Source organism: Panthera pardus, unplaced genomic scaffold (genome assembly GCF_024362965.1).
Source record: "Panthera pardus isolate Hobbes unplaced genomic scaffold, ASM2436296v1 HiC_scaffold_16, whole genome shotgun sequence".
Lineage (NCBI taxonomy): Eukaryota > Metazoa > Chordata > Mammalia > Carnivora > Felidae > Panthera > Panthera pardus.
Genome location: NW_026526721.1, coordinates 145,353,611 through 145,381,410, shown reverse-complemented (window position 1 = coordinate 145,381,410; position 27,800 = coordinate 145,353,611). Strand labels below are relative to the sequence as shown.

At 43.8% G+C, this 27,800-nt stretch overlaps 1 protein-coding gene across 1 annotated transcript in view; it reads right to left on the bottom strand.

The window, feature by feature from the left end:
• Window positions 1-27,800, bottom strand: part of TGFBR2 (transforming growth factor beta receptor 2) — a 92,197-nt gene that overhangs the window by 51,260 nt on the left and 13,137 nt on the right. Inside the window, exon 2 of the mRNA XM_019422855.2 lies at window positions 2,622-2,790. Within this exon, the coding sequence (XP_019278400.1) occupies window positions 2,622-2,790 (169 nt within the window). The remainder of the gene's footprint in view (window positions 1-2,621; window positions 2,791-27,800) is intronic.

Here is a 27,800-nt window from a genome sequence, read left to right as displayed (position 1 = left end):
AATGAGTCAATGAATGAATGAAAAGAACACCACGACGAAAAAGGCACTGGCATGCACGAGCAGGGGTAGAGCCTTTCCATTTCCACATCTGGCTGTTAGCTGGGCTTCCCTGGAAACGGACCTTAAGGCGAGATTTCTGTGGAGAGTTTCTGGAGAGGCACCTGTAAGGGATGAAGGAAGGAGCACTTCCCACAGCAGGAGCTGAGCCACAATGCAGGTCACAGCAAATGACTCCCGGATCCCTCGGAAGATGTAAAGCTAAGATGGCCAGTCAGGGCGGTCCCAAAGGAGGCAACGTGGCCAGGCATTTTGGACCCTGGCGTCAATCGGTCACGGAAGGCTGGCTGCCTATGGGGAGGGGCAAACTTGAGCAGAGGCCAAGTGAGGGCAGAAGCTCCAGTCAGTGGAGGGAGGGAAATTAGCTGGAGGGACTCGGGTGATCCCTCAGCGGCTACTGGTGCCAGCAGCTGAGGGGGTGAGGGCTTCGGTGCGGAGGAGGGTGGGCAAGATGTGCGACAGCACCTCTCACTTCCCTTTCCCTTTACCGACACTCCACCCCCACGGGAGTATTTGTCTTTGCTGAGACAGGTAGAAAAACAACACTCACTGTATTAACTCTTCATGGTGGGCACACTGAGGAAACAGGGAGGTCTCCTCCCCGCTACATGCTCACATCCTCTGAGACAGCGAGTAACGCCTCGTTCCAGAGATTGGAATTTCACAGCGACTCAATTCACGTGCCATCAGTGGGGCTTGGACCACAGGTCAAAATATCTATCAGATGAGCCTGTCTGGGGTCGCAGAAGTAAACTCTCACGTCACGGTGGAGATTTAAGTAAAGGTGATCAGCAGAGACCAGATGCCAAGGAGGAAGCTTTGAGGCCATAACAATCTGGTGCCTCAATCTTTCCTGCATTAGACTCGATGGGTGGTCCCCCAGCCTCCCCTGCACTTTGACTCCTCAGACGAGGAAGCCTGTTTTGCTGGTAGGAAACCACAAGTGTGAAAATGTTCACACTTACACTGCAGGCCGATCCCTTGTTCATTTGACGGATCCTCCTTCTGCCCTTCAGAATTATGGAGAACGAGTTTATTATAGTTTCCCCTTGAGCGGCCATCCAAAGTCTCTCAACAGAACCCATGTCTTCTCTTTACTGGACTCACCACGTCTGATTGTGAGGAACAGCTGACACATCACAAGCTTCCTAAGCCCGCAAGCGTACCGACCCCTCTTCCTCTGAACACGATCTTTGTCAAAACCCCTTTCGCAAAGACGGTGCTCAGAACTGGACCTGATGAGGTTGGCAGGTAGAGCAAGCCTTCACGACAGCTACTGGCTGTTAACATTCTTGGAGTTCTTAAGAAACTCGTTCATCCCCTGGTATGTATCGAAATTTGCAAGCTTTTCAGATCTATCATCAAGGCTAACCGTATGTGGTCTGGAGAAAGTCTCAAAAGACTTTTTCTCCAAGAGGCGGTGGGGTGGGTGGTGGGGGTTGGTACAGGGAGACATTTGGGTTTATCTTCTCATTCGCCGGGATGCCGGGGTGGCTCAGTCGGTTAAGCAGCCAGCTTCGGCTCAGGTCATGATCTCACACGGTCTGTGAGTGCGAGCCCCGCGTCGGACTCTGTGCTGATGGCTCAGAGCCTGGAGCCTGCTTTGGATTCTGTGTCCCCCACTGCTCTCTGCCCCTCCCCCACTCGTGCTCGGTTTCGCTCTCTCAAAAATAAATAAATGTTAAAAAAAACTAAGAAAATAGATAGATAGATAGATAGATAGATACAGATATTCTCATTTGCCAACTGGCCAGGAAACACATAGGTTACTTAAGAAAAAATTGGCTGACAAATTTAAAACATCAGAGTAAGTCTGCAAATGCTATATTTCATTAATGAATTTATACATTTTATAAAAGAGGACTCTTTTAATCTCTATTTTCCTTTTAGCTCTTGCTCTTACTCCCAATCCCAAACTATGAATGAATCAAAGGATTTATGAGCACCGTGTGTGTGTGTGTGTGTGTGTGTGCGTTGAAGGGGGAATGAGAATGAGAGAGAGAGAGAGAGAATATGAAGGGAATGTGATCTAAGAAACAAGCAGTTCTGATCCCAGAGCAAGATGGATTATGTAGCCCAGTGGTGCTGTGAGTAACATGGCCAGGACTCCTGACTAATGAATGGGCTGTTTTTCTGGTTCTCCTAAGAACTTCCCTGTTTCTGACAAGGTCTTGCCTCTTTACACAGCCACCTTGCATCCCCTCTCCTCCCATAAAACAAGACTGACATTGCCTCACAGAAACAAAGCTCCTGGTATCACTCTGGGGTACCGAGCGGGAGGTTGTCAGTTAAAACGACAAGTGGCAGATGTCTCTCCTTCATACAAGGAAGGGGTCCCAGACTTATTGTAAATATTTAAGGCCATCTTATACACTGTCACACCCACATGTAAACAGATCCACAGCGGTGTGTATGTATCTGAAAACATACAGAATATCTCTGGAAGGGAGGCTGCCTGAGGGAAAGGGACAAGTCAGGGGGCCAGGGGACACCCTGACTTTACGCACGACAGCGCGCATCACTTAGGAAAGAGAGAAAAGGCAGATGTTTAGAGGCCACCTTACCAGACGGCCAGACAGACTTCGTGTGGCCTCTCGCAGATAGACGTGATGCTGCAGTTGCTCAGGCAGGATTTCTGGCTGTCACAGGTGGAAGATCTCACGTCACAAAATTTGCACAATTGCGGAAACTTGATGATACCATTGTTGTCGGTGACCATCATGCCATTGTTAACTGGGGAGGGAAAAGCAAGACACGTTAAATGAGTATCTAACTGCTAGGCAGCCTGCCAGCGAACCCCTGATGATGTGTTGCAATTTCGAATGAAATAAAAGAATGCCTTTATGTCAGATCAGAATTTCCTTCACACAGGCGATTCGTAATGAAAGCCATTTCGGGGTGGTGGTGGCCGGGGTGGGGGGACGTCTGAGTAACTTCTTGATTTTGTCAGTGGTTACCTAAGGCACTCGATCTACAAACAATCATTCCATCCAGAAACAGCGAACTGATCAGTCTACTGCATAGTTCTGGGTGCTGGAAGCACAGAGAACACTACCTTAAGGAAACCATCATTTAGCTGAGTAGATAGACAAGGAAACAAATGAGGGTAGGGTAACCCAAAATAGAAACACAGAAGATACAGGATCCTAATGAGGGCCACCACTTAGATGGGTCGAGAGAGGTCACAATGGAGCAGAGTTGTGCGGTACAAAAGCGTGTTGGCCAACTCAGAGGACACACTGTAGGTGAGGCAGGACACTGCCGTCGTTCTCCTCACCTGCATGGGAAGAGCTACAAGGGCGTTCTTTGCAAGAGACTGGTTCTAACTTCTCCCCATTGCCTTGAAGGAAATCAGTTAATCGACCAACACGGACGGTCTCTGAGATAGAATCCCCAAAATTGGCAAGGCTCCAGGCGCCGGAGTCCTGCAGGTGAGTGAAAGGTGAGTTCTACCTCAAGAATCCACCACCCGCTACCTCTCTGACTTTAGCCACCGCCACACCCCACCAGCCCCTTTACTCCTTACTCGTTACCTTTTAAGACACACAGGCCTTCCCCGGAAGAAGCCAAGTTCCTTCCTCCCCAGAGCCTTTCACTTGCTATTCCCTTTGTCTGGCTTTTTGTCACCTTCCTGGTCTCCAGTTAATGTGACCTCTTCATCCTAAAGCGACCCACAAGTAACTACCACAGAATTCTGTTGTTATCTCCTGCACAACTATCTCAGTCACTTACTTGCTTACAATCTATCCACCAAGATGCAAGCTCCGTGAGCTTTCATCTGCCCTGTTTACACACTGTATCTCTAGTGCCAAGAAGACGACCTGCTACATAGAAGGTATCCAAAGTATTTGTCAGATGACTACGTGAAGAATGAATACACAAAGGACTAACTATAAGAAGTTCACATTTGGCTCTGTGTTATCAAGTGGGAAAGGATACATAACTTCTTCCTTCAGACTGGGGGGTGGTGGGTGTGATTATACATGCGATATTCATTCACAGTCATCAATAACATATTGAAGACAGACTGTTCTTTGCAAGACACATGCTGCATGTTAACAGACCATTAAAAAGGGGATAACACTACCTTCCCCTTATTTTTCCTGCATGAGATCCATTTCTCCTGGCAAAAGTGGAAGTTCAATGGATGAGTTTGAGAGTCAGGAGAAGGAAAACAAGGCTACTGCAGGTTGGGGGAGGAGGGCGCCTGGGTGGCTCAGTCGGTTAAGCGTCTGACTTCAGCTCCGGTCATGATCTCACAGTTCGTGAGTTCGAGCCCCACATCCGGCTCTGTGCTGAGAGCCTGGAGCTTGGAGCCTGCTTCAGATTCTGTGTCTCCCTCTCTCTCTGCCCCTTCCCCACTTGTTCTCCCTCCCTCTTTCTCTCTGTCTCTCAAAAATAAATAACATTAAAAAAAAATAAAAAATAAAGACAAGGCTACTAGGCATTTGGTCAACAAACATGAACTCAGAGACACTCATCAACCGGACTAAGAAAGATTAGGTGCCTAGACCACCTGTAGCACCATAACAGTCACTGGCCGTTAGGAAGCTGGGAGGTACGTTTCTCCCAGGGATCGCCCTTGGAAAGGCCTGAGGAGAGCCTCCCCATCTCCTCCCCGTGTCAAGCATGCTCCTGCCTAAAGCCAGAGGAACGACTTCATCACCCACCCCCTGTCTCTCCCTGTCCCGTGAATTTCAGATTTCTGTCATCCACACTTTGCCACGAAACCCTCTTCATCACTTGGGCATAGCACCTGTTTCCTGGGTCTCTAAAAATACAAACATATATAAATTTAAGATTTGCTTTCTTGTGGTAACATTAAATATAGAAGAAGAAGAAGAAAAAAAAAAAAAAACCAAACCCATTCATCCCTCTCAGGCCTCAAGTTCATTTCAGGAAGTATATTTTTAGGCAACAAACTATTTTGAAATTTGTCTCCCAGACCCAGAGCTCTATGCTAAGCTAAAAATACAGGCTAAAATGCTTTCTGAACCTTGTGTTCAATTTGGGACTAACACGACAATGAATATATATATTTGCAATAGTTAGATTTGGATCTATTTATGAAATAACTAACTTAACCCTTTAGATTTCCCTATAAGACATTTGTAAAACAACAAAAAGCTGGGGCATGTTGTATTTATGTGATATATATTTTTTTTTTTTTTTGGTATAGAGTATGTTTGAGACAGACAAACATGCATTTGCCAGAAGCTTTGTTCTTTTTAAATATAAAATGAAGCCTCCATGAAATGGAATTAAGCCTTCTAGCATTTTAGGATTTTAGCCTGTATTAGCGGTTACCGACTTTGAGGGCATGTTAGAATCGATCACCTACGGAGCTTTTCAAAGATAATGGGGCCCAGGTCCCACCTCCAGATACACTGATTTAATTATGCTGGAAGGCAGCCTGAGCATAAGGATTTTAAGAAGCTGCCTGGATGATTCTAACGTGCACCCAAGGCAGAGAATCCTGACCTAGAATTAACTGAAAACAACATGACCGGCGCAAAACAAAACAAACAACCCTCCCACCAAACACGCACACACACTTGCGCACACACACACACTTGCGCACACACACACGCACACACATACACACACACACACACACACACACAACTTCTGTGACCGTAATGGAGCAGCCCCTCCATAAAGCCGGGAGTACCAGCCCCTAAAAGGAGTCCTTCTCAGGGATGGCTAGTGCTTTTCTAACACAAGCTAAGAAGTGTGAGAAAAGTCAGGAGAGGAGTGCAAACAGTGAGTCCACTGTTGGAAGCCACCAGGGCAGCCGCAGACCTGTTGACAAGTAGAAGGGCTTTAAGATCTGATCCCTACAAAGCACAATCAACAGTGAAGACACCAAAGAGGGCCATCAAAGAAGAGAAAGGCTAGAGAAGGGCCGCCAAGCCACGCAGCTCTGGGGGTGGCATTCCGACCGCAGTCTGTGCAAACGGGGCCCCTGGAGACAAGCAGGTCTACAAAGCCGGCTGCCTACGGCAAGACCCAGAAAGGGAAGGCCTTTGCAATGAACCCTGGGAAAAAGGCAAACAGCCAGCTTCACTCCCTACTTGGAGGTACAGGGGTGGGTGGGTGTGTGTGTGTGTGTGTGTGTGTGTCGGGGGGGAAGGGACAGTTTACAGTGGGGATTCATACACATCAAACACCTACTGTGCACCAAAGGATGTAAGTTATCACATATCGCGTCGTAAGTACCCAGTGAAGAGGCCTCATCTTTCTCTTTATTATTGTAAAAGCGACCACTGCTAAGGTGAACAGACTTTTTAAGCTTGAGCAGCTGTTTTTTATGTTTTTGTTTTTCTGAAAAATTTGAAAGCCTTTACCCGGGGCATATTCACTATAATTTCTTGCCCTCCCTTCTCCAGCCAGCCACTCCCTATTCACTGACCTCAGGAGGCTCCCTACCTTGACAACTCCAGCCAGCCAGTAAGCATCAGCCTCTGCTTTAAGCCAGTGTTTTCCCTTGTGAATACGTGTGCTGGTGGCATAGAGCGAAATGTAAGGGGCAAAGCTTCTCTTAAGCTTTGTTCGAGGTCATCTAGTTTTGCTAAAAACTTTATGAAGTCACTCTGAAGAGATGGGGGAGACATACTTAGGAAGTTTTGGTTATCATTTCAGAGGGCTGACTTACAGACTCCCTGAAGACCCACAAGCCCCCACCGCCGAAGATTCCAAGGACTAGCCCAGAGTCCTCAAGAATCACCGATAGCACCCTAAGTAGCACACCGCTAATCAGAGTTGGGGGGGGCTCCTGGGGGGGGGGGTGCAGGAAGGGCCCTAGTGGCTATTCACCGCGTGCATGATTCCATCTGTGCATTCCAATCAACAGAAGAAGTTACCATTGCAACCTCAGGTATCAAACATCTTATGTTTGTGAATACGTGTTTGTGAAGCCAAAGTAATGAAAGGTGAGTAGATCTATGTGAATCGCCAGGGACAAAGATATTACCCTAAACACCACAACAAAAGCCACCTAATTAACCCCACAGTAGACCCTAACCAACTTCCAAATTACTTCCAATTCGGGTTAAATTGCCCTCCTGCATCTTTAGTTAATATGTTCTCATATTAGTGAACATTTTTAGTGTCTCTATGCCCTCTGTGCACAGATGACCATCTTCAGGGAATTTTCTACCCATACCAGGCAAATCAGCTATTCATAATGTCCCCCAGAAAGAGGTTCCAATAAGAACATCTCTCACCTAGAAAGTCATTCGCTAAAGGAAGTGAGCCTGGGTAGCCTCCTTCAGCATATGATGGGGTCACATGGCACGCCGCATTTCACTTCTCTTCAAACAAACCCATGAGTAATACCAAGACCTTCAGTCTAGGTCATACTGCCTTCCTCATTTTAGGGCACATTTTCCCCAAACTCACTGCCTGGAGACACAAGTTCCAGGTCTTGAGAATATGAATTGAGTAAAAGCTTAGCTGTGTCTATTTCTGGAACAACACTGTTGTCTTTGAAGGTTAGTGACGAGCAGCCTAATAAGGCTTAGACTTATTCCAGATAAATATTAGATATGACTATCGGACAGGAATTCTTAGTCCGTTATCTTTGGAATGATGTCAACTATTAACTGAAGTACTAGGTGAAATCTCAAGATTCTACACAGAATCTTAAACACTTTGCCAGAAATGCACTCCCATATGTTTGAATTCGTGCATCTATCTCTTGTTGCCTAGTGATGTGTTTTGGGGGGCACCTAAGAATGAATTCGTTCTACAAACACCTGTGAAGGTCTTGTTTAGTGCTATTTATTTCAGAGCAGGACCACTAAAATTGATACAATTACCTGCAGCATCTCAAAGAATAATCCATGGCAACAGGTGAACACAACTCCACATGCTTCTGAGAAGTGCTTCTCAGATGTTACGAGGGGCACAAGGATTTGGGGAATATGTTTAAACCCCCAGGTGTGGGATACTGTATTGGCTCATGCAATTGTGGGGCTTGCAAGTCCAAAATTTAGAGGGCAGGCCAGGGCTTGGAAACCCAGGCAAGAATGAATGCTACAGCACTGAGACAGAACTTCTTCTCGGGGAAACCTCTTCTGCTCCCAAGGCCTTCCAACTGGTTGGATGAGGCCCAATCACATTACCCAGGGTAATGTGACTGGACTTAAGAGTCAACTGATTACAGTTGTTAATCACATCTGCAAAGTACCTCTACAGCAACACCCGGGTTAATGTTTGATTGAAGAGCTGGGCCCTGTAACCTAGCCAAGTACTCATTAAACTGAGCATTACAGGTAGAAGCTGAGACCGTTCCCAGATTCTGCTGATGCCGCTGGTTCACGTGTTGAGGAGGAAGGCTAGGGGGAACCCAGTTTTGGCCTGGCCATTATTTCCCCTTCTCCACTCATACTGGATCCAGCAAAATTAAATGCCATTCCTCACCTTTTTTACAGGCGTGTCTCATCTTACAGTTCTTTCCATCTGCTTTTCTCTTGAGTCTGGCCTCTTAAACGATCACAGGCCCAGAGGCTCTGATCACCATATGGGCCCAGAATTGAAAGACTTGTTCTCTGAAAGAAGGTTTTTAATTGCAGTTGGCATTTCGGAGTCAGACACTGAGGCGACCATCTGGCAGACAGCCGCCATGGTCTGTGATGCTGGCAACAAATGCCCCACGGCCCCCGAGACCAGGTGGGACAAGTGTATTGGCCCGTCACACACGTCCTCCCTCCAGAACAAAGCAGCAAGTCAAGCAGCCTCAGAGCAGGCCCTTCATAACTCTTCACGGAAGAAAGACGTTTCCAAGGGAAGAAAATACTTTGGCCTATCACTAGAAACAAACAAATAACACCTCGTGATTAAGTCGAAGATATTTTAGGAATATTTTTCTTCTCTACAGCATAGCTGGAAATCGTAACACAACACAATACCTTCTATTTTAGTTTAAAAAAAAATTTTTTTTAACGTTTATTTATTTTTGAGACAGAGAGAGACAGAGCATGAACGGGGGAGGGGCAGAGAGAGAGGGAGACACAGAATCGGAAACAGGCTCCAGGCTCTGAGCCATCAGCCCAGAGCCTGACGCGGGGCTCGAACTCACGGACCGCGAGATCGTGACCTGAGCCGAAGTCGGACACTTAACCGACTGAGCCACCCAGGCGCCCCCTATTTTAGTTTTAAAAGTATTTTAACCGCCATTTCCTAAGTAATGGTAAATATCTGGAGAGCAGGGGAGGTGGGCTCTTCTTCAAGTGATAGTCCTGCACGGTCTCTGAAGGACCAGGATGAGTCCTAGAGAAACCATCACTTAGTTAACTTGGAGACCAAAGTATGGGCAGGAAAGAAACAGAGACAAGTGGCCTGAATACATCAATTCTTTTCGTGCAAATGTTCTATGATAATACTTTTAAAAAACCTTCCAAGGATGACCGAAACAATACTCGAAAATCTCTCTGAAATGGCGGAAAAATCATTCTGGTCAAAAACGTAATAAGAAAAGATGTATCCTTTCACATTGAAATTGCCTACCACATGGCCAACCTTTAAGGATCTGTCAAGCGTCTGTGATATTCTCCACATCCCAAGAGATTTAAAACAAACATCTGCCCTCCTGGGGCTTACCTTCTAGTTGGAGAAGCAAAATTATCAAATGTAACTGACTTGTCTTTAAATGCAGGCATGAGGTCAAAAAAAGGAGAGAGGCTGGCACAAGAATACCCAGTTTTATGGGGGATGGGGGATGGGGGTGGGGGGTGGGGATCAGTCCTTGAAGAATGGGTGGCTTTGGCAAGGGAAGGACAAAAAGGCACTCTGCGGGGCGCCTGGGTGGCTCAGTCGGTTAAGCGTCTGACTTCGCCTCAGATCATGATCTCATGGTCCTTGAGGTCGAGCCCTGTGTTGGGCTCTGTGCTGACAGCTCGGAGCCTGGAGCCTGCTTCGGATTCAGTGTCTCCCTCTCTCTCTGTCCCTCCCCCGCTTGCACTCTGTTTCTCCCTCTCTCTCTCTCTCAAAAATAAATAAATATTAAAAAAAATTTTAGGGGCGCCTGGGTGGCTCAGTCGGTTAAGTGGCCGATTTCGGCTCAGTCCATGATCTCACTGTTCGTGGGTTTGAGCCTCGCATCGGGCTCTGTGCTCACAGCTCAGAGCCTGGAGCCTGTTTCAGATTCTGTGTCTCCCTCTTTCTCTCTCCTCCCCCACTCATGCTCTGTCTGTTCTCAAAAATAAATAAACATTAAAAAAAATTTTTTTTAATTTAAATAAAGGCACTCTGCGCTGAGCAAATAGCTCAGACCAGGAGAGTCTGAGCAGAGATGAGATCTCTGAAGACAGAGAATCATTCATCAAATAGGCATCCTGCATTTGAGTGGCACATGCATGTTCTGGTGTGTATGCTATTCACAGGACTGGCTCGATCAAGTGAGATTTACAAAAGGCAAGGAGAGTTGGGAAGGCAGAGCAAAAGCCCCGGGACCAGAAGCACAGGAGGCAAGAACTGAATCTCAGACGTAGTCTGCCTCCTCTCATAATAGAAATATTCTAATCTAGGAATGAACTGAAGAAACTCCAGGCCTGGTTTAATGAATCTGGACAGTTGTCAAGCATCCTAATAAAACTCCAGCCTAAATTCACTAAAAAGTAGGTAACTGTGAATAAATCGGAGAGGAGGTGTGTGTGTGTGTGTGTGTGTGCGCGCGTGCCTGTGTGTGTGCGTGTGTGTTCCCTCCCTTTTTGACTTGTTCAGTGGAGGAAGTTAGCTTTGAAGGTTTGGGTTTCTTTATTTTTTTTTTTTCTTTAGCCTTTTTGGCTAAAATGAGTCGAATTGTTCACTATGGATTGTTTCAAGGAAACTGCATAAACCAATGTAGGAACTTGTATTCACCAAACAAATAAATGAAGGGATTAAGCTATGTTTCAAAGGGATTAATCCAATAGGGCATTTTACATTTAAAACTTGACTGTACCTCTAAAGGAGGATTTTAAAATTCTGATTTACAGGGAGCTTTTCAAAAGCCACATATAGACTAAAACAAGTTGCCGCTGAATGGAAAAGTGATTGGCATTGTCTAGTGACAAACATAAAATAACTGAGCTGGAGTTTGATTGCAAACTTCTCAACTGAACACTCCCCAACCCCTATAGTTCCAAATAGCTCCCAACATGCACACTCTGTTTTCTTGCTTAGCCCTGAATTTCTTGGATCACTGAGGATGAAGTGCAGCTTGAGTTCTCCGAAAACACTTGCTGCATTTGCTTTTTTTTTTTGGGGGGGGGGGGGGTGGTGGCGGGTATATGTCCCAGAATCAGGCCACATATCAGGTGACAAAACCCACACATTTTAAATGACTCTTGCAGATGGAAATATCTATATTACTGCCAAAGGCAGTATTTCCGAATACTAGAATTTTTGCCACAAAGAGCTGAAAAACTCTTAGCTCTCTCAATCATCTTCTTTAATGTTTAACGGGGATCTAGTAGAAAAACAGCCCCCAGAAAGCTGGGCAGGGGTGAGCAGTTGGCAACAAATGCCACTGTCCACACATGGCAATTTTAGTTTACCATTGAGAAAGCTGATTTTCACAGTGTGTTTATCTGGCAAAATCTTAACTCTAGAGACTTTGAAATGAGCCAACACCAGGAGAATGCAGGGGCTGGGGTTGAGGAAAAGAGGAAAGCAGTTGAATCAATTAAGCCACAACAATGCAAATGGGATACTATACCAAGTGAAGGAGTACAACTTGACACCATTTCACATACTGTCAAAATAACTATTCTGCTGGGAAATGCTTTCAAGTTAGTTGGTGCTTTATGTAAAGTAATAGTAACTGAGAAAACAATTCTCCCTCAGTTGATGTGACTTGGATGGTATACCGTGACAACAAGCAAAAGCACCCAGAGATTATTGCAAATAAATATGATTAACTCTCTTGGTGACAGTCAAAACAGCATTGGTAAATAGCCTGGCAGAGGCACCATAGTGAGCACAGGATTTATGGAGTGCTATAGCATTCCAACTCAACTCAAATAATTACCAGAAAAATTAGCCGACATAAGCAAACGTGCATTACCTATCTGCTTTGCGAGCGGATATAAAAGCCTTACGGGGGCGCCTGGGTGGCTCAGTCGGTTAAGCGTCCGACTTCGGCTCAGGTCATGATCTCACGGTTTGTGAGTTCGAGCCCCGTGTCGGGCTCGGTGCTGACGGCTCAGAGCCTGGAGCCTGCTTCGAATTCTGGGTCTCCCTCTCTGTCTCTTTGCCCCTCCCCCACTCATTCTCTGTCTCTCTCTCCTTCAAAAATAAATAAACATTAAAAAATTTTTAAAAAAAGAACTCTTATGGGAACGGTGGACATTATGAGACATAACCCTTTCTTTTCAAGATGCTTACAGTCCTGTAGGGAACCAAAAAAAAAAAAAAGTACTTGTATGATTTTTATCAAAAAAACTTTGGAAATGGAAAGGCTCTTCAGTTTTGTGAAGTATGTGAAAATACTGGTCAAAGCAGATGATTCAGAGGCTCATGCTCTGGAAAAGGGCTGGAAATACGATAGCACTCAGGTGAAGCACTTCTTTAAGGGGTGAGGTTCGAGATGCTTGGTTTCTGACACCCAAATAAGCTGGGAGTAGACCAGACTGACAGACATTAAAGCAGGGATTGCATGAGCCACATAGAGTCCACAGATGTGTTCCGTTTGGCCTAAACTCTTTTCTTTTTAAAAAGTGAACCAAGTGAGGCTCTTAGGTAGCTCAGTAGGTTAAGTGTCCGACTCTTGATTTCAGCTCAGGTTATGATCTGATGGTTCACGGGTTCAAGTCCATGCTGTGCTTGACAGTGTGGAGCCTGCCTGGGATTCTCTCTCTCCCTCTTTCTCTGTGCTTCCTCACTCTCTGTCTCTCTCAAAAGAAACAAACAAACATAAAAGAAATGTGAACCAAGTTTTCTTTTAAAAAAAATTTTTTTAACGTTTATTTATTTTTGAGACAGAGAGAGACAGAGCATGAATGGGGAAGGGTCAGAGAGAGGGAGACACAGAATCTGAAACAGGCTCCAGGCTCTGAGCTGTCAGCACAGAGCCCGACGTGGGGCTCGAACTCACGGACTGCGAGATCATGACCTGAGCTGAAGTCGGACGCTTAACTGACTGAGCCACCCAGGCGCCCCCCAGGTTTTCAAATTAGGATATTTCACAGGAAAAGCTGGATTTCCAACTCTAACTAAGACAATTAAAAGATGGCGTGCCTGGGTGGCTCAGCTGGTTGAACATCCTACTCTTGCTTTCAGCTCAGGTCATGATCCCAGGGTCATGGGATCGAGCCCCCACATCCAGCTCAACGCTGAGCATGGAGGCTGCTTAAGATTCTCTCTCTTGCTCTCCACCTCTGCTCCTCTCCCTCACTTGTTCTCTCTCAAATAAATAAAATGAAAAACAAAAAAGAAAATTAAAAAGATGTGGCAACAGTGGACCTACAGAGTTGCCATGACAACAGTCAGACGTTAGCTAGTGAGGGGTGGTAGGCCCTTGAACTGGTTCGAGTACCCACTGGCTGGCTTGCCACTCACTGCTGCTCCCTCACGACTCCTACCCCCTGCCCGGCCCCTGCGGCCACCTGAAGTTTTACCATTAATGATTTTTTTAACATATCTGTTCAACTCTAACATTAGAGGTTTAACTGGAAGGCCAAAAACTCACGTATAATTCTCTAATATGGTCATTTTCCAATGTGTATTTGATTCACTAACGTGGACACTCACGTTTCAAGAAAAGGAAAATTTTCTACTTTAGAAATCGGAACTGTATGGGAGAATAATAATAATACTAGTTATTTCTACACCATTTATTGAACGCAGATCAAATGCCTAGTCCAGTACCAAGAGTGAGGATTATTTCGTTTGCTCATCACAACCACCATGGCATTTTGTCATCACCATTTCACAGATGGGGAAATTAAGGGTCAAAGAGGTGAAATGACTATTCAAGGTCAATGAGACACAGCTAATGAGAAACAAAGCCACAAGTCACATGAAAACCCTCAGCCTCCCCGACACTAGCAGTGTGACAGATGTACCCATTGTAAAGGTTCCCGAGAAGCACTTAACAGTCCCTCCAGCAGAAGGCAAAGATACTGAGTGTGGCCAGAAGTAGCAGAGGGGGTCATGTAGGGCCAGGGGAGCAGCACGTTTCTTAGAAAAGAGCTTTGGTTCTTTGTAATTCCTTTGCTTATTTTAGGAGACATATAGAATCACAGTCAGCTTGTGAAGTCCAAGGGTTTTAAGGTCAAAGACTTCAGAGTTCAGGATCTGCCACTATTAAGGCTGTAGGACCAAGGCAAGCCACTTCTTGAAACCCCCTTCTCTTGGTCAATGAAATGGTACTCTCTAGGGTCAGGATGAAGTGAAAACATGCTTGAAGTACATGAGAAAATCATCTGGACAATAAAAAGTGCCACACAAGCACTCTGGTTAGAAAAGTAGCACGGCATGCAAACACTCTCTCACAAACGAAAATTACAGGAAAGGCACAAGATAATTAAAAGTCTGGTAAATCTATGCCTCCTCATCACCAGAATGCAGCAGTCTGATGACCTCTACAAAATATTTCAGGAAATTTGAGCGAACAGACAAATTGAACTACGGTAACGTTTTGTTACCAGCGACCTGGAGCCAAAGCTTTCAAAGAGATCTAACGGAATCAATCACTGTTTGATAACAAAGCTCCCAAGAGTGCTTTGGATCTTTAAACACCCTTCTAGAACCAAACCATCTGGTTTTAAAATACTGTTCAGAACCAGCTTAGGTCTGGCAACTAGGTAGTAACTGGAGGATCGAGTTTGATTTTCAAATCCTCTGCTGACCCTTGCGCCACATTCAAGAAGAGCTGATCCGCCTTGGCTTTGAGGCACTTCGTGTGTCATTTGGCAACATGCTAATAAAATTAGTGAATTTGACGGGCAGCCATGGGGAGGCAATGAGGCGCCTTAAGATTATGGAATTCTGAAATGTTGAAATGAAGTTATGTTTGGCCTTCTTTCTCAAGGAAAAACCCAGCACAATGTGATTCACAGCTGATGAGGAACATGGAGAGGAATATAAGCAACAATTTTCCTAGATTTGTAAGTATCTATCTAGTTAAGAAGCGTTCTGTGCCATTCAGATACACGGAAAGCAATATTCCTTAATCTCTTTTCCTCGAAGCCGTTTCCTCATGTACAAATTAATTATGTGACATTGCTATACAGTTTCCCCTCGAGGAGAATTCACGCTGGGAGTAGACGCGGGTTGCAGCAGAGAAGACACTGAACTAACTGTGCGCCTGGCTTTGCGTTCTTGGGCAACTACCCAACCACACTGTGCCCATCCTCTGACCGGTCAAATAGGTGGGCCGAACACGACGATCTTTAAGTCCCTTTCATTTTGGAAAACACTCACAGTTCAACCCCAAAGAGTCAAGAAACCTGAATAACTCAGACGTGCCTCAGCACTGACCTGGCAGTCCTGGTTAAGCAGAATGAGATGCTATGTTTCAGCTTATAAGAAAAAACGGCTTCAGGACTATCAAGCGGTGTGATTTCAGTTTTGCTGTCTCTGCTCCTTGAGAAACCACACTCTCTGCAACTTTGGGAGGTCCACATCCCCCACTAATACTCAGGCTTAACCCCGATCACTGAAGCTGATCCATCTTGCAGGAACAAACATTTGTGCATCCCGAGGTTAGAAGGAAGGAAAATTATGTCAGATGACAAAGGATCACTTTCCATTCAGCCCGTGTAGGCATTTCCTCTAATTTTATGGGGGATGTGGAGGAAATTCTGGCTTACAGCACAGACATTCACTCTAACCATTTAAAAAAAACAACCTTCAGCATTAGAAACATCTCTGTTTACTCTGAATCCATTTCTGGGCTCAGCTTGAATGATAAGTAATAATAACATGTATAATTGTACAAAAACATCCCATTACTTGATCTATGCCTTGACCGTGTCTGGCAAGTGGCTATGAGAGATTAGATTATTGCTTCCATTTTACAGAAGAGGGAACTGTTTAAGTAGCTTGCTGAGGCTGGCAGGCAGCAGGATATCAGCATCATGAGGTCAGGGACTATCATCTGTCTTGTTCCAAGACGGACAGCCTCGGCCCAGGGTCTGTCACAGAACAGGGCTCAATAAATGTGGAATTAAAAGCCAAAATTCAAAACCAAGCTCCTTCTACTAGGCCATCTATTTGAGGCTGAATTTTCCCTCAAATGAAAATTAAGGCAAAGAAACATGGTCGATTTTAAGAAAATGAAAGTAACAACCAGTTCTGGTATAGTTTCAGCATTATGTTTAAAACTGTGACCCCCTTGTAAAAGATTCTGGGGAGGCTCTTCATTGACTAGCAGCTGCCAAACTGCCTTCGACTAGTTGGCACGAGAAAACTAAAGGGTGCGTTCGGATTCACTTTGGTTTCTAAGATAACAACAAACACTTTGAAGCCTCCCTTCATATTTTTCAAGGAGAGGAAGTGAAATAAAAAAAAAAAAAAGAAAGAAAGAAATACGTTTTAAGCACTGGGAAGCCTTCAAGGAGGGACATCACAGGGTAGGAAATTTGAAATGAATTCTGAGAATCTGCTCTTGAACCGAGCAACTCTGTTGCTTTCTCGCAATACAGTTGGATGAGAAGGTGTGGGGAGGGTTTATGCCTTTCCTGGGTATTCCTCACCCTTGTCATTAATGCCATTCACAGTAAACAGCATACAGGGCTCTCGTAAGGTAAGTAGCTGTGATCTGTATGATGCTGTCCTCCGATAGGTAACAAGCCCACTGCAGTTGGTGAGAAGAGAGAACAGCCATTTACCAGAGGATATTGTTTTCACTGTTGTCAACAGGCTGTGGCAGAGTCAAGATAGATCCCAGCAGTCATTTCAGTACAGAAAATGAGAACCACGCCCACAGTCCTTGAGGGCTCTTCCCACTGAGTACTGGAATACAGCGGGCTCCTTCCATCTATGGGGACGGCCATATTTGCATACGGCAATAACATTTACTGCTAGGGCTAAGTGTGGAACAAGTAACTTCAACTTTGAAATGTTCTGAATTATCTTTGACTGGGAGATCAAATTACGACACCTTTTAGTTCTTTAGAAGACTTTTTGTGCCAACTCCCATAGGCAGCTAACTTCTGCACCTTGGATTTGCCCTCGCCCGCCCCCCAACTCAAATAATCTTATTCATTAAACCTAACTAGTGCTGGAAACTACCTAATGGAGTGAGCGGCAAGATGTGTAAAATGCTGCATGGCCCCAGTGGTGACCGAGAAAGCACATTTTGACTACATTTCACCGACTCTCAACCATTTCAGTCTAATCTTTTTACCAACACCAATGGGGTTGTGGACTGGCTTCATTTCTTGAGGAGTCCAATGTAAAAATGTGTGTCTATAAGTGTAAAAAAAAAAAAAGAGAGAGAGAGAGAGAGAGAAAGAGAGACCAGCAAAGATGAGAGACCACGGGGAAACCGAGAGGGTGTGAAGAGATAACAAGCACGCTCTGGTTTTAGGGCATTTGGACATACTATTCCCTCCACCTAGAACATTCTGAAGATAGATGCCTTTTTCAGATAGGAATATGGTAGCCCTTTTCTAAAATTACACTCAGCCATCAGCCTCTGCTCCTTACTCTGCACTTATTTTCCCAACCTATTAGTAAAATCCTGTTTCTAGCTGGAGCATAATGGTCTTTGTTTAGTTCACTGCTGTCCTCTACAATCTTCAACGCTGCCTGGCACGTAGTAGCTGGCATGCAATAAACACTTGTTTCCACTTTTCCATTTCCCTGCATCCTGCAACACCAAGTTTCACATCCCTTCCTTAGGTTCCCGGAGAAAAGTTCTACTGTTTCTGACAAATTCCTCTTATTTGTTAAAAAGTAAATGAATGCGTATTTGTAGCTGTGGGACAAGGAATAAAGATACACTCACAGAGGAAAGAAGACAATAGAAAAAAAAAATTGGCATGTTGAACCCAGAACCCAGGTGCGGAGAGTGTGAATCGTCTGTGCAGTGTCTAAAACAATAAAAAATAAAAAGCTCAGGATTTCAGTAATCAAAGTTAGCAGTATAAAGAAGTTAGTTCAGAGGTCAAGAGAGTTTCCTTCCTGGGAAGAGCTCGTTCATGAAGGTAGAGGACCACGGGGCACCCAAGACAAGATGCTCTTGTCAAGGCACGTTGTTCTGAAGTCGAGGGCTCGGTCTGGAGCTGCGCTGTGTAATATGGTAGTCAGAAGTCCACGCGGCTTTCTAAATTTAAATTTAAATAACTAAACTAACACACGTAAATAACTGAAGCTAAATAAAATCATATATTCACTTTCAAGTAGCACTAGCCATTTTCAAGTGCTTCATAGCCACATATTGCCAGGACAGATCCAGAACATTTTCATCACAGCATAAAGTTCTATTGGACAAACACTGATCTGAAGAAATCCTAACAGACCTGGGCTCCTCAGCTTCCAGGGAGCTCTGAAATCAGAAGCTACAAGGGACATGGAAGGAGAAGTAGGGCAGAGCCAGAAAAGAAGTCCCAGGGGGAAGAGACTGGCTTGGACGTCGTTTGTAATTAATGGTCCACCCTGACTTCCTTTTTTTTTTTTTAAGCTTATTTTATTTATTTTGAGAGAGAGAGAGAGAGAGAGAGAGAGAGGGAGAGAGAGAGAACACACGGGAGAGGGAGAGAGAGAATCCCAAGCAGGCTCTGCTTTATCAGTGCAGAGCCCAATGCGGGGCTCGAACTCACTAACTGTGAGATCATGACCTGAGTGGAAATAGGAGTCGGATGCTTAACCAATGGAGCTACCCAGGTGCCCCAACATTCCATCCCGACTTCTTAAGGGACGTGTTATATATGAAATGATTGGCTATCTGCAGTATTACTGCTGAGGTAGGGACAGGAGACAATTAGGGACAGGGACTAGATCTCCTCAGTAAACCCATAAGCCATGAGTGGCAGCAACAGAAGGTCCCAGAAGTGAGAAAAATGGACCAAACTAGGTTTGCAACAAGCTGAAACCTGTAGAGGCTCAAGTCAGCTGGCACGACCTCTCAAAATGCAAATCCCTGTGCCTAAGATAAAAGACTGTTTAAAAAAAAAAAAAAGTGAGGCTCATCTGACTCCTAAGGTATCAAGTAATTCTTATTAAGCCCCATTTCAATGACTGAAACATAATGCAGAGCCGAGGCGCACAGATTGAGTTTCCAGTCAAAGCCTACATAAGCCTAAAGCAAGGAAATTAACATTTTAGAAAAAATACTGGCTTCTTTTCCAAGGTTTTTTGGAGGGTTTAAGTCACGGCATGCCAAGTAAGGCTGAGTTTCTAGAAGAACGTAGCAGAGAGGTGACCGATGGCGGAGAGAATTTATTCACAGGGGAAAATCCCAATGCCCTCAGGGAAAGCCACCTTGCTAGACTCTTCTGATGGAAGCTAAATCTAATTAAAAGCATTCCTCCAGGGCAAGTTTTCTCCTTGGAGATTTCTACCTGCCTCTTTAACTTCTCTTTATCCAGTATTTCCAGGAGGAGTTTGAATGTTTCATAATCCCTACCGCTCCACAGGCATTGACGTTAAGCACATTTTTTTCTCCCACAAAATAATACTATTTTTATAGCCCTTTTAAGGTTAAAACTAAAAACACAGATGATAAAAGAGGCCCCGGCTGGATCCTCCTAGAACAAAGTATTATAATTAAAGCGTACTACACTAAAGAGTATTTTCGTAAACATTAGAATATCATATATCCAAGACAGAAACAGCCTACAATTCCAAAGTACAGGACTGGAAAGGTATAAATAATGTAATCTGCCTATAATTATAGGTGCTAAGAAATTATCTGATTGTGCTTCATCAGAGGACTTGAAGGGAATGAGGATTTTAAGGATATTCTATAACTGTTCTGTCCATGATGGAAGCCAATAGCCACAGGCGGTCATTTACATTTAAGTGTAACTGAGATAAAATAATATTTAAAACCCAGTTCCTTAGCTGCACTGGCCACACTTGAAGGCACAGGTGGCTAATGGTTAGCACAGTGGCGAGCACAGACATTAGACATTGTCACCACCGCAGAAAGTTCCAGCAAACAAGTGCTTGCTCTCTAAGAGGGCTATACAATTTGTCCCAATGTTGTCATGGTGATTATGAAGTAAAAAGCTCCCTAAATACCACATTTCTGAGCTATTGGCATCATTCTCCACTCTAGTAAATTCCTTGCAGTGGTTTATATACGTTGTCCAATCAATCCAACCTCCCTAGTCTCAAGCCCATTAAAATGGCATTAGATATAATAAAAGTATTCCATCGAGGCTCTACCCAACTGAAACTCTAAATTCTTCAGATTTCTAAAAGTATGAGGCATATGTTTGAGATACTTGGGGTGTGAACACGTCAGGAAAGCATCTATAAGTGAGGTCTGGCAAAAGAAAGTGCCCCCTTGCAATTAATGAATCTGTGCCCCTGTTTGGTTTGTTCATACCTCATTCCAGAAGAGTCGGCAGACTACTTTGTATGGAGCGAGATCAGCACAGAACCTAAAGATAAGGTGGAGACAGTCGAGGTTCTGCGATGCTTAAGAGCTTCCGCCTATATCTTCTGAGGTCCAACGAAAGAACTGTTCTTTTTTTTAAAAAAACCATTAAGTGCCGGTGATGACACCCTAACCCTGATGTGGGATCAGAATCCAGAAGGGTACAGGTGCTGACCAGGTGCACAGGCAGGTTGGGATGGGTTCCGCTGCCCTCTGCTAGCTGCAGAGGCATCAGAGGAAAAGAGAAGAAAGGCATTCACAGCCTTCCCATCACAAACGTCTGGCCTGGGGATGGTTCGATTACGTCCCTGCTTACAATCTGCCAGTGACTCGGAGACTTAAGCCCAACTACGTGGCCTGGCATTTAAGGCCCCGATGATCTGAGTATCCTTCTGCTGAACGACGTCTTATCAGAACCCCTATGATATGTTCACCCTTTCTTCCTTCTCCACCCCCAGCGTGTCCACCTCCGCATAAGATCTACCATCCCCAACGTGGTCTGCCCAGGCCTCAGAGAGAGGGCAGCGCCTCTCCCAGCAGCTGGAAAGGAACTCAGAGAATGGCCTCTCCAAGGACACCTGGCATCTGACACCCTCCCCAAGGAGAGGCCCAACTCAGTGAGTGTGCCGACTGTCCGCTCTGGAGGGTGGAGTCGCTCGGGAGAACAGGAAGAGTCCTGGGTGTGGTTGCTGGGTATACACTGCAAGCAGGCATCCCCCCAGCTTCCCTTGGTTCCCTTGAAGCAGGTGCACGAATACAACCACTGAGGAGGGCCCAGCGCTCCGATTCCTTCGGCCTTGGTTTTTAACCACCTGTACGGTGAGACAGGCTTTTGGATGGGTGTGTGTTTAACCCCACTCTGCCGATGAATTTCCAGAAGTAAAGGGATTTTGATTCTTCCCTCATTCTCCAACAAAGCCTTGCCCTTATTTGTTAATACTGGATTTAGAGTCAGGAGTCATAAATGGTACTTTGTGGCGGGACATTAAGTGAACGCCTCGACTTTGTGCAAATTCTCCATTTGTAGAAATCAGTCTGTCTCAACCTGGGTTCCACAACAGAATCATCGGGGGATCTTTTAAAACAATTATCGATGCTCGGGCCCTCCACCAGGGCGAATGCATCAGAACTTCAGGCGTTTGGCTCAGGCACTGGGATTATTTTAAAAGCTCCCCATATGATTCTAATGTGCAGCCGGAAGTAAAAAAAGTAAATACAGCTCAGGAAAGGATTTATTGTGTATGGAGTGAAGAGCTAAACAGGAACAAGCTCAGGGGTTAGAGATAGGGAGCAAGGCAGTCCGCGAGAGAGGAGGGCCTGCCTGCAAACCATGCCTCTCAACTTGGCCTGGCTGCGGGGAAAGTCGCAAACTGCATTATTAACAGAACATTTTTATCAACGCACACGGGTTGGGTCAAACCCAACCCAAGTGATTTTCTTATGTGACTCAAACTCCAGTAATGTTTTGGGATAGGGCAGGGATCGTAAACATAATCGGTCCCAAGGCATTTGGTTGCTGTTGTACAAATTCTCGCTTGGAAGGTCATTTTTATTTATTTTTTGTTTTTCTTTTTTTAATGTTTATTTATTTGTTTTGAGAGAGAGAGAGAGAGCACGAGCAGGGGAGGGGGGAGAGAGGGAATTGTAAGCAGGCTCCACACTGTCAGCACAGAGCCCCACGCCGGGCTTAAACTCACAAACCGTGAGATTGTGATCTGAGCCAAAATCAAGAGTCAGACCCTCAATCAACTGAGTCATCCGAGCCAACTGAGCCAGGCACCCCTGGAAGGTCATTTTAGGTTAAGTTTTTAGTAGGGATTTTACATATTCCTATGTTTTTAAAGGGTGGAAATCCTTGGTCAATCACCAAGAGCATGAGTTTGAAGGGAGATCTGTTTGAAGACCTAAGGGGCAGGTTTCCGGAGAAAGCTGAATTTCTAAAGGGCTTTGACTCCACAAGGCAAAATGAATAATGACTTCAAAAAGTCCAACATAAGAAAGTGTTATCTCCTTTCAGATGCACTACCAAAGGAGTTAATAAGATAAATAGCTCCTAGATCAGAGTTCGCGGTTGTGGACAAGTTTTTCCTTCAGATAATCACAAAGCTAAACAGATAGAACACACAAAAAAATAAGTTTTAAGTCAATATAGTCCTACAGCTTAACTTCTCTTCCTTGTCTCTGTGGTATATTTTCTTTCTTATTCCATTTAACAGATATATACTGAGTACTATCTCACCAGATCTGAAGAAGGATCGCCTCTGAAATGTTCAAAATTTGAATATTCTTCTAAATACAGTTACATCTGCCTTAACAGGAATCGGTATGCACAAATTACCATTTTTAAAAGGATTATATAATAGGTAGTATTCTAGAAGATTTACTATGAAATCCCTTTTAAACAAGAAGTACATGAAAAGTAACACTGAAATCCATTCTAATTTGAAGAAGATCTGATTCTAATATAAATTCATGAACCCAGTCATTACTTAAGGAAGATCATCTTTTCTAGGAAATTTTCCCAGAGATGGAAAGATCAGAATAATCCTTAGTCTCAAGTCCACTGGAAAAAAAAAAAAAAAAGAAGAAGAATGGTAGAAAAGAAGAGAAAGAAGTCCCTACTATAGTGTGGGAGCTGATTTGATTTGTTTCCTTAACCAAAATTAAGTAAAACGACATCATGACTCAACTTCTCTTTTTATGTTGTGGGGGAAATGACATTTCTAGAACAAATTGCAGGCAAGCAGGAGTGTCCGTTAGCTTTGTGTAGCTTGCAAGCTGAGTGCAGTTTCTGCCAATCAAGGTCATTCTTTACCATATCCTTTGAAAATGTCAGTCAAATAAGTCGGCTTTGCTACTCCTCAAGATAGAAGCTACTGTATACAAAAGTAATTTATTTTTTTCCTCTTATTTATGTATTTATTTATTTAAATAGTTTATTGTCAAGTTGGCTCACATACAGTGTATACAGTGTGCTCTTGGTTTTAGGGTACAAAAGTAATTTAGGGTATCCAGAATACTGGATGCCTGTGTTTCTTGTGTTCTGCCAGTCAAAACAATCTTGTTCTTCTCCGTATCTTTACTCAGACATTCATCTCTAAGAAGTTCTGGGAAAGGAAGCCAAGGACAATACTTGACCTCTATGCCTATATGGTGAAGACACACCCTTCCTGTGTGATTATGGGAAGCATCCCGAAACTCTGAAGACGAGCACAACTACAAGACTGTGGCAAAGCCATAGTCTTTTATAAATGGCGACATGTGCCTACTGGCAATGGTGATATAACCCTCGGGAAGGCAGACCGCATGGTGTTTAAGAGAAAAACTGCCCTACAAGAAAAGGAGAACAAGAAAAATAACTCATTATATAGCTTCAGCTCTAGGAAGACCGGTGACAAAACCCTCAAAGAAGTGTATCTTGAAGGAGGGTATTCGCCGGTCCCAAATATGGTTTCCAATTTTTGAGGCAAAGAACAAGGCTTCTGATGTCAATCCTACGATCCCGTCTTCCTCAATTTGGCTACTGAAAGATAAAAATATGATAGGACCATAGCGTTTGTCTCACATTTTCTTAGAAATTAAGCAGCCAGGGGTACTATGACTAAAAGATGGTAAAATGACAAAAACACACACTTGTGATGCTTTACAAGGCCTTAGGTGGTTTCATCTTTCTGGGCTTCCATTTCCATATTATTGGTAAAACAGGGTAATTATACCCACTCAGAGGGTCGTTTCCAAAATGAAATATGATATCCAGGTGAAACTCTTTTACAGATAATAAAGCACTCTATTAACATAAGGGATTATTTGAAAATCATTATAACCAGACATGGTCAATATGTTTTCTTCAAAGTTATCAGACTAGACTCTTTTCCCCACTGGTACTCTTTCCCCCGTAAGTCTCAGAACTCATAAAGTTATTCAAATCACTGCTCTTTTCTGTTTTCCTGACACTAGGTTTTTTATCTGCCTGGACAAGCTGGCAAATGACTATTTTTACGATGTTTGTTGTGCTTTTCATCTTCATTTAACAGCTATTTGAACAACAAAAGACATTTTCCGTGTTCCCAAGAGATATGCACCAGGGAGGGCTGTGGGCAGAAATGTTCACCACAAGCAGGACGTTCTACCACAGCCCTGGTCACTGCTGATAAAGGTCACACGAGTGGCTTTCAACCAGCACAATCATCAGCTGCTCACTCTGATCCCTTCATTTTCCCCTAACTTCAAAGACACTTCAATTCAGAGAGCACGAGTGCCAAGGTGGCCTCTATGGTCACTTTGTGTAACAAGGGAAGTAGATTTAAGATCAGGGACACAGGATCAATCAGACATTCAGGGGCTCCCTCTAAATACTCCTTTATTATTATTATTATTATTATTAACTGACGTATACTCAACATACAATATTGTATTAGTTTCAGGTGTACAACACAGTGATTTGACAATTATATACATTATCAAATGCTCACCATAACTCACTTTCACGTACGTTTTACTAAAGTACTGATTGTAATCAAAACAGTACTTTGTATCAGAGCTCACGGTGAAGATTCCCTTCCCAGAACTTAAAGATGAATTACAGAACTCTCTATGAAAAGAGAGAGAGAAGAAGAAAGCTGTTTTGATTAGCAGAAGATGACTAACAGAGGCATCTAACATTTAGTCAATTGCTTTTAAGAGGAGTTATACCTTGAGGAGTAACAAAGCCAGTGAGCTCCGAACAGAGTTAACTGTAGCTCCAACAGTTATCCAACAAGTAAATATGAAACTAGTAGGAAACTAGATTCCTTCCTTGGCCCTGAAGATAAGTATTTCATTAATAAACTGGTAACAGGAGACGCTCTGAGTTTGACAAAATGCTTTGCACAGTGCTGCATAACCGATTATATAATTGCCACAAACATCCTCACCAACTTCATCGTCAAAATCTTGAAAGATAAAAGGTTTTCAGCAGTTTTGAAAGCTAACCAACATCCATCAAATTAAAACCATTTCCTGTAAGTGCGACGGAATATTAAGACATAAAATTCTTATTTCATCCCCCTTTCTCCCTAGATAGAACAGAAAGGGCATTGCTAGCCATGCCTAATGTTATGAACTCATGGGTAGCTCCAAAATTTCCCTGGAGGAGGGGGGTCTATGGGTGACAATCCAGCTGGAAGAGAGCTAGGGGCCATGTCTACAGCCTTTCCAGAAGGTACAGCCAGGAGTCATCTTTGCAATATGGGATGTCCTCCCTTGGGCAGGTGGAAGGGTGTTTTCAGACACTCTCCATTGCACTAAGACTCCTTCATTCAACTGTCCCTTCCCCAACTATCCCAATGGCAGGAGATAACCCACAATTCATAAAAATGAAAGGCAGGAGTGGCAAAAATAAATAAATAAATAAAAACCTGTCCTGAGTCTGATGGTATTATGATTTCCTTTATGACTTTTTTTGGCTTCTATAGTCACAACACGTTGGGCCCTCTACAAAAGATTCACACACAAGAGGATAAATGAACCAAAGGCGGTCGGTGACAGATGGAAAAACAACAGGCTATAACACCCACAGACTACAGCTCCCCCAAGTTCACAGAAACTAAAGACCGAAGACAGGGGATCCTCCACTGCAAAGAGCAACTTACACGCATCAGATGGTTTAAAATTTCCCACAAGCCCAAGGTTCCCTCAAGGTGGCAATAAATGGCAAGACCACTGATGACACGCTTGGTGGTGAAAGGGTCAACAGTCTAGAAAAAAATATTTAAATTTATATAAAAAATATCTATAGTTAATATTATAGATATAGATCTATCTCCATCCCATCTTGGATTTATAAGCAGTTTCCCTGGTCTTTAAAAGTAATAAATTCTAAACAGCAACTACCTTTCTCAGTGAGAATACACACTGAGTGCCAGGAAAAATCAGACAGAAGGTTCTCCCTCAAAGAATTTTCATTCTAATAAGGGGCACATAATACAGCCAAGAGTAGCTTGGCCACCAAAGCCACCTGAGTGTGGAAGCCAGGCCTGTTAGAGAGGCTGCAAAGAGGAGAAAGAAAGGAGATCTGACGGGATAATAAACTGAAAACCCAACAGAGGGAGTGGCATTTGGTCAGGCATTATTTCAGCATGGTGGAGGTGTTGTAGGACATGGGTAGAGAATGGGAAAACGTGGGGGAGCAGAACAGTCAAACATAGAAAATCTAAAAGCAAAAGGATGTGTGAGGAGACCCAGTCTGAATGGAACCAGGGTCCATAGCATGCTTGAGAGAAGAAGGGGAAATGGGGGGAGAGGACTGGCCTCATTCACGCATGCAATCATCAAACCCATCCTGTGAGTCTTAGGAACCATCAGTGAGTCTTAGGAACCAAGGATACTGATGCAGCGCCTGACCTCAAACAGAAAGCAAGGGCCGTGTAATCAATCCCCGAGATCAACAGAGAAGATCCATGGAAGGCTTTCTAGCAGGGGTCACCTGTTCAAAATGAAGTCTGTGGAGAAGATTTAACTGATGGCCATGTGTATTTATTAAAGAGAAAAGGGACAGAGGGTGTCCATGGGCAGAAACCACTGAGCTTCTTACAGACGGCAAGGTAAGAGTTCAGATTTTCATTATGGTAGCATGATTTAAGAGCAAATATGAAAGCAAATGGTTATGCATTTCATGTAATTTGGTTCCTGTTGTAAATAAACATCTGCTTAAGAGATTCGAGGTATTAAGATTTACAGTTATTCTGCTGAATAAGTTGACATTTGATATAAAAGGCAGCAACATGAGATACAAGTTTCAATGGAAAGTTTTTTCAGTTTTTTGTTTATTTTGGTTTTTGCCAAATACAGTTAAATTGTCAAGAAGAAGAAAAAAGTCAGAAGATAAAGTTATTTGAAAAAAATAAGATCAGGAAGAGGTATGAGAATTGGTTGTTGTTGTAACTGCTAGTGACCCAAAATTCTTAAAGATGAAAGTAACCAAGGTGCAAAAAAACCTGCCTTATGGTAAATAAAATACAGTCACCAATCACAGAAAAAGCCCATGGTGGTGCTTAGAACATCTAAAATAAATGTTGATGGATTCAAGAAAAATTTAGTGAGTTCTCACTCAGCATCAACCAAATAAGTTTCTCAAGGCAAAAGATTTTTTTTTTTTTAATGTTGAAGAGGAGAACCATGTCCTGAAAAACCGGGCATTTATTCATTACTTTACTGGGTACATACTTTA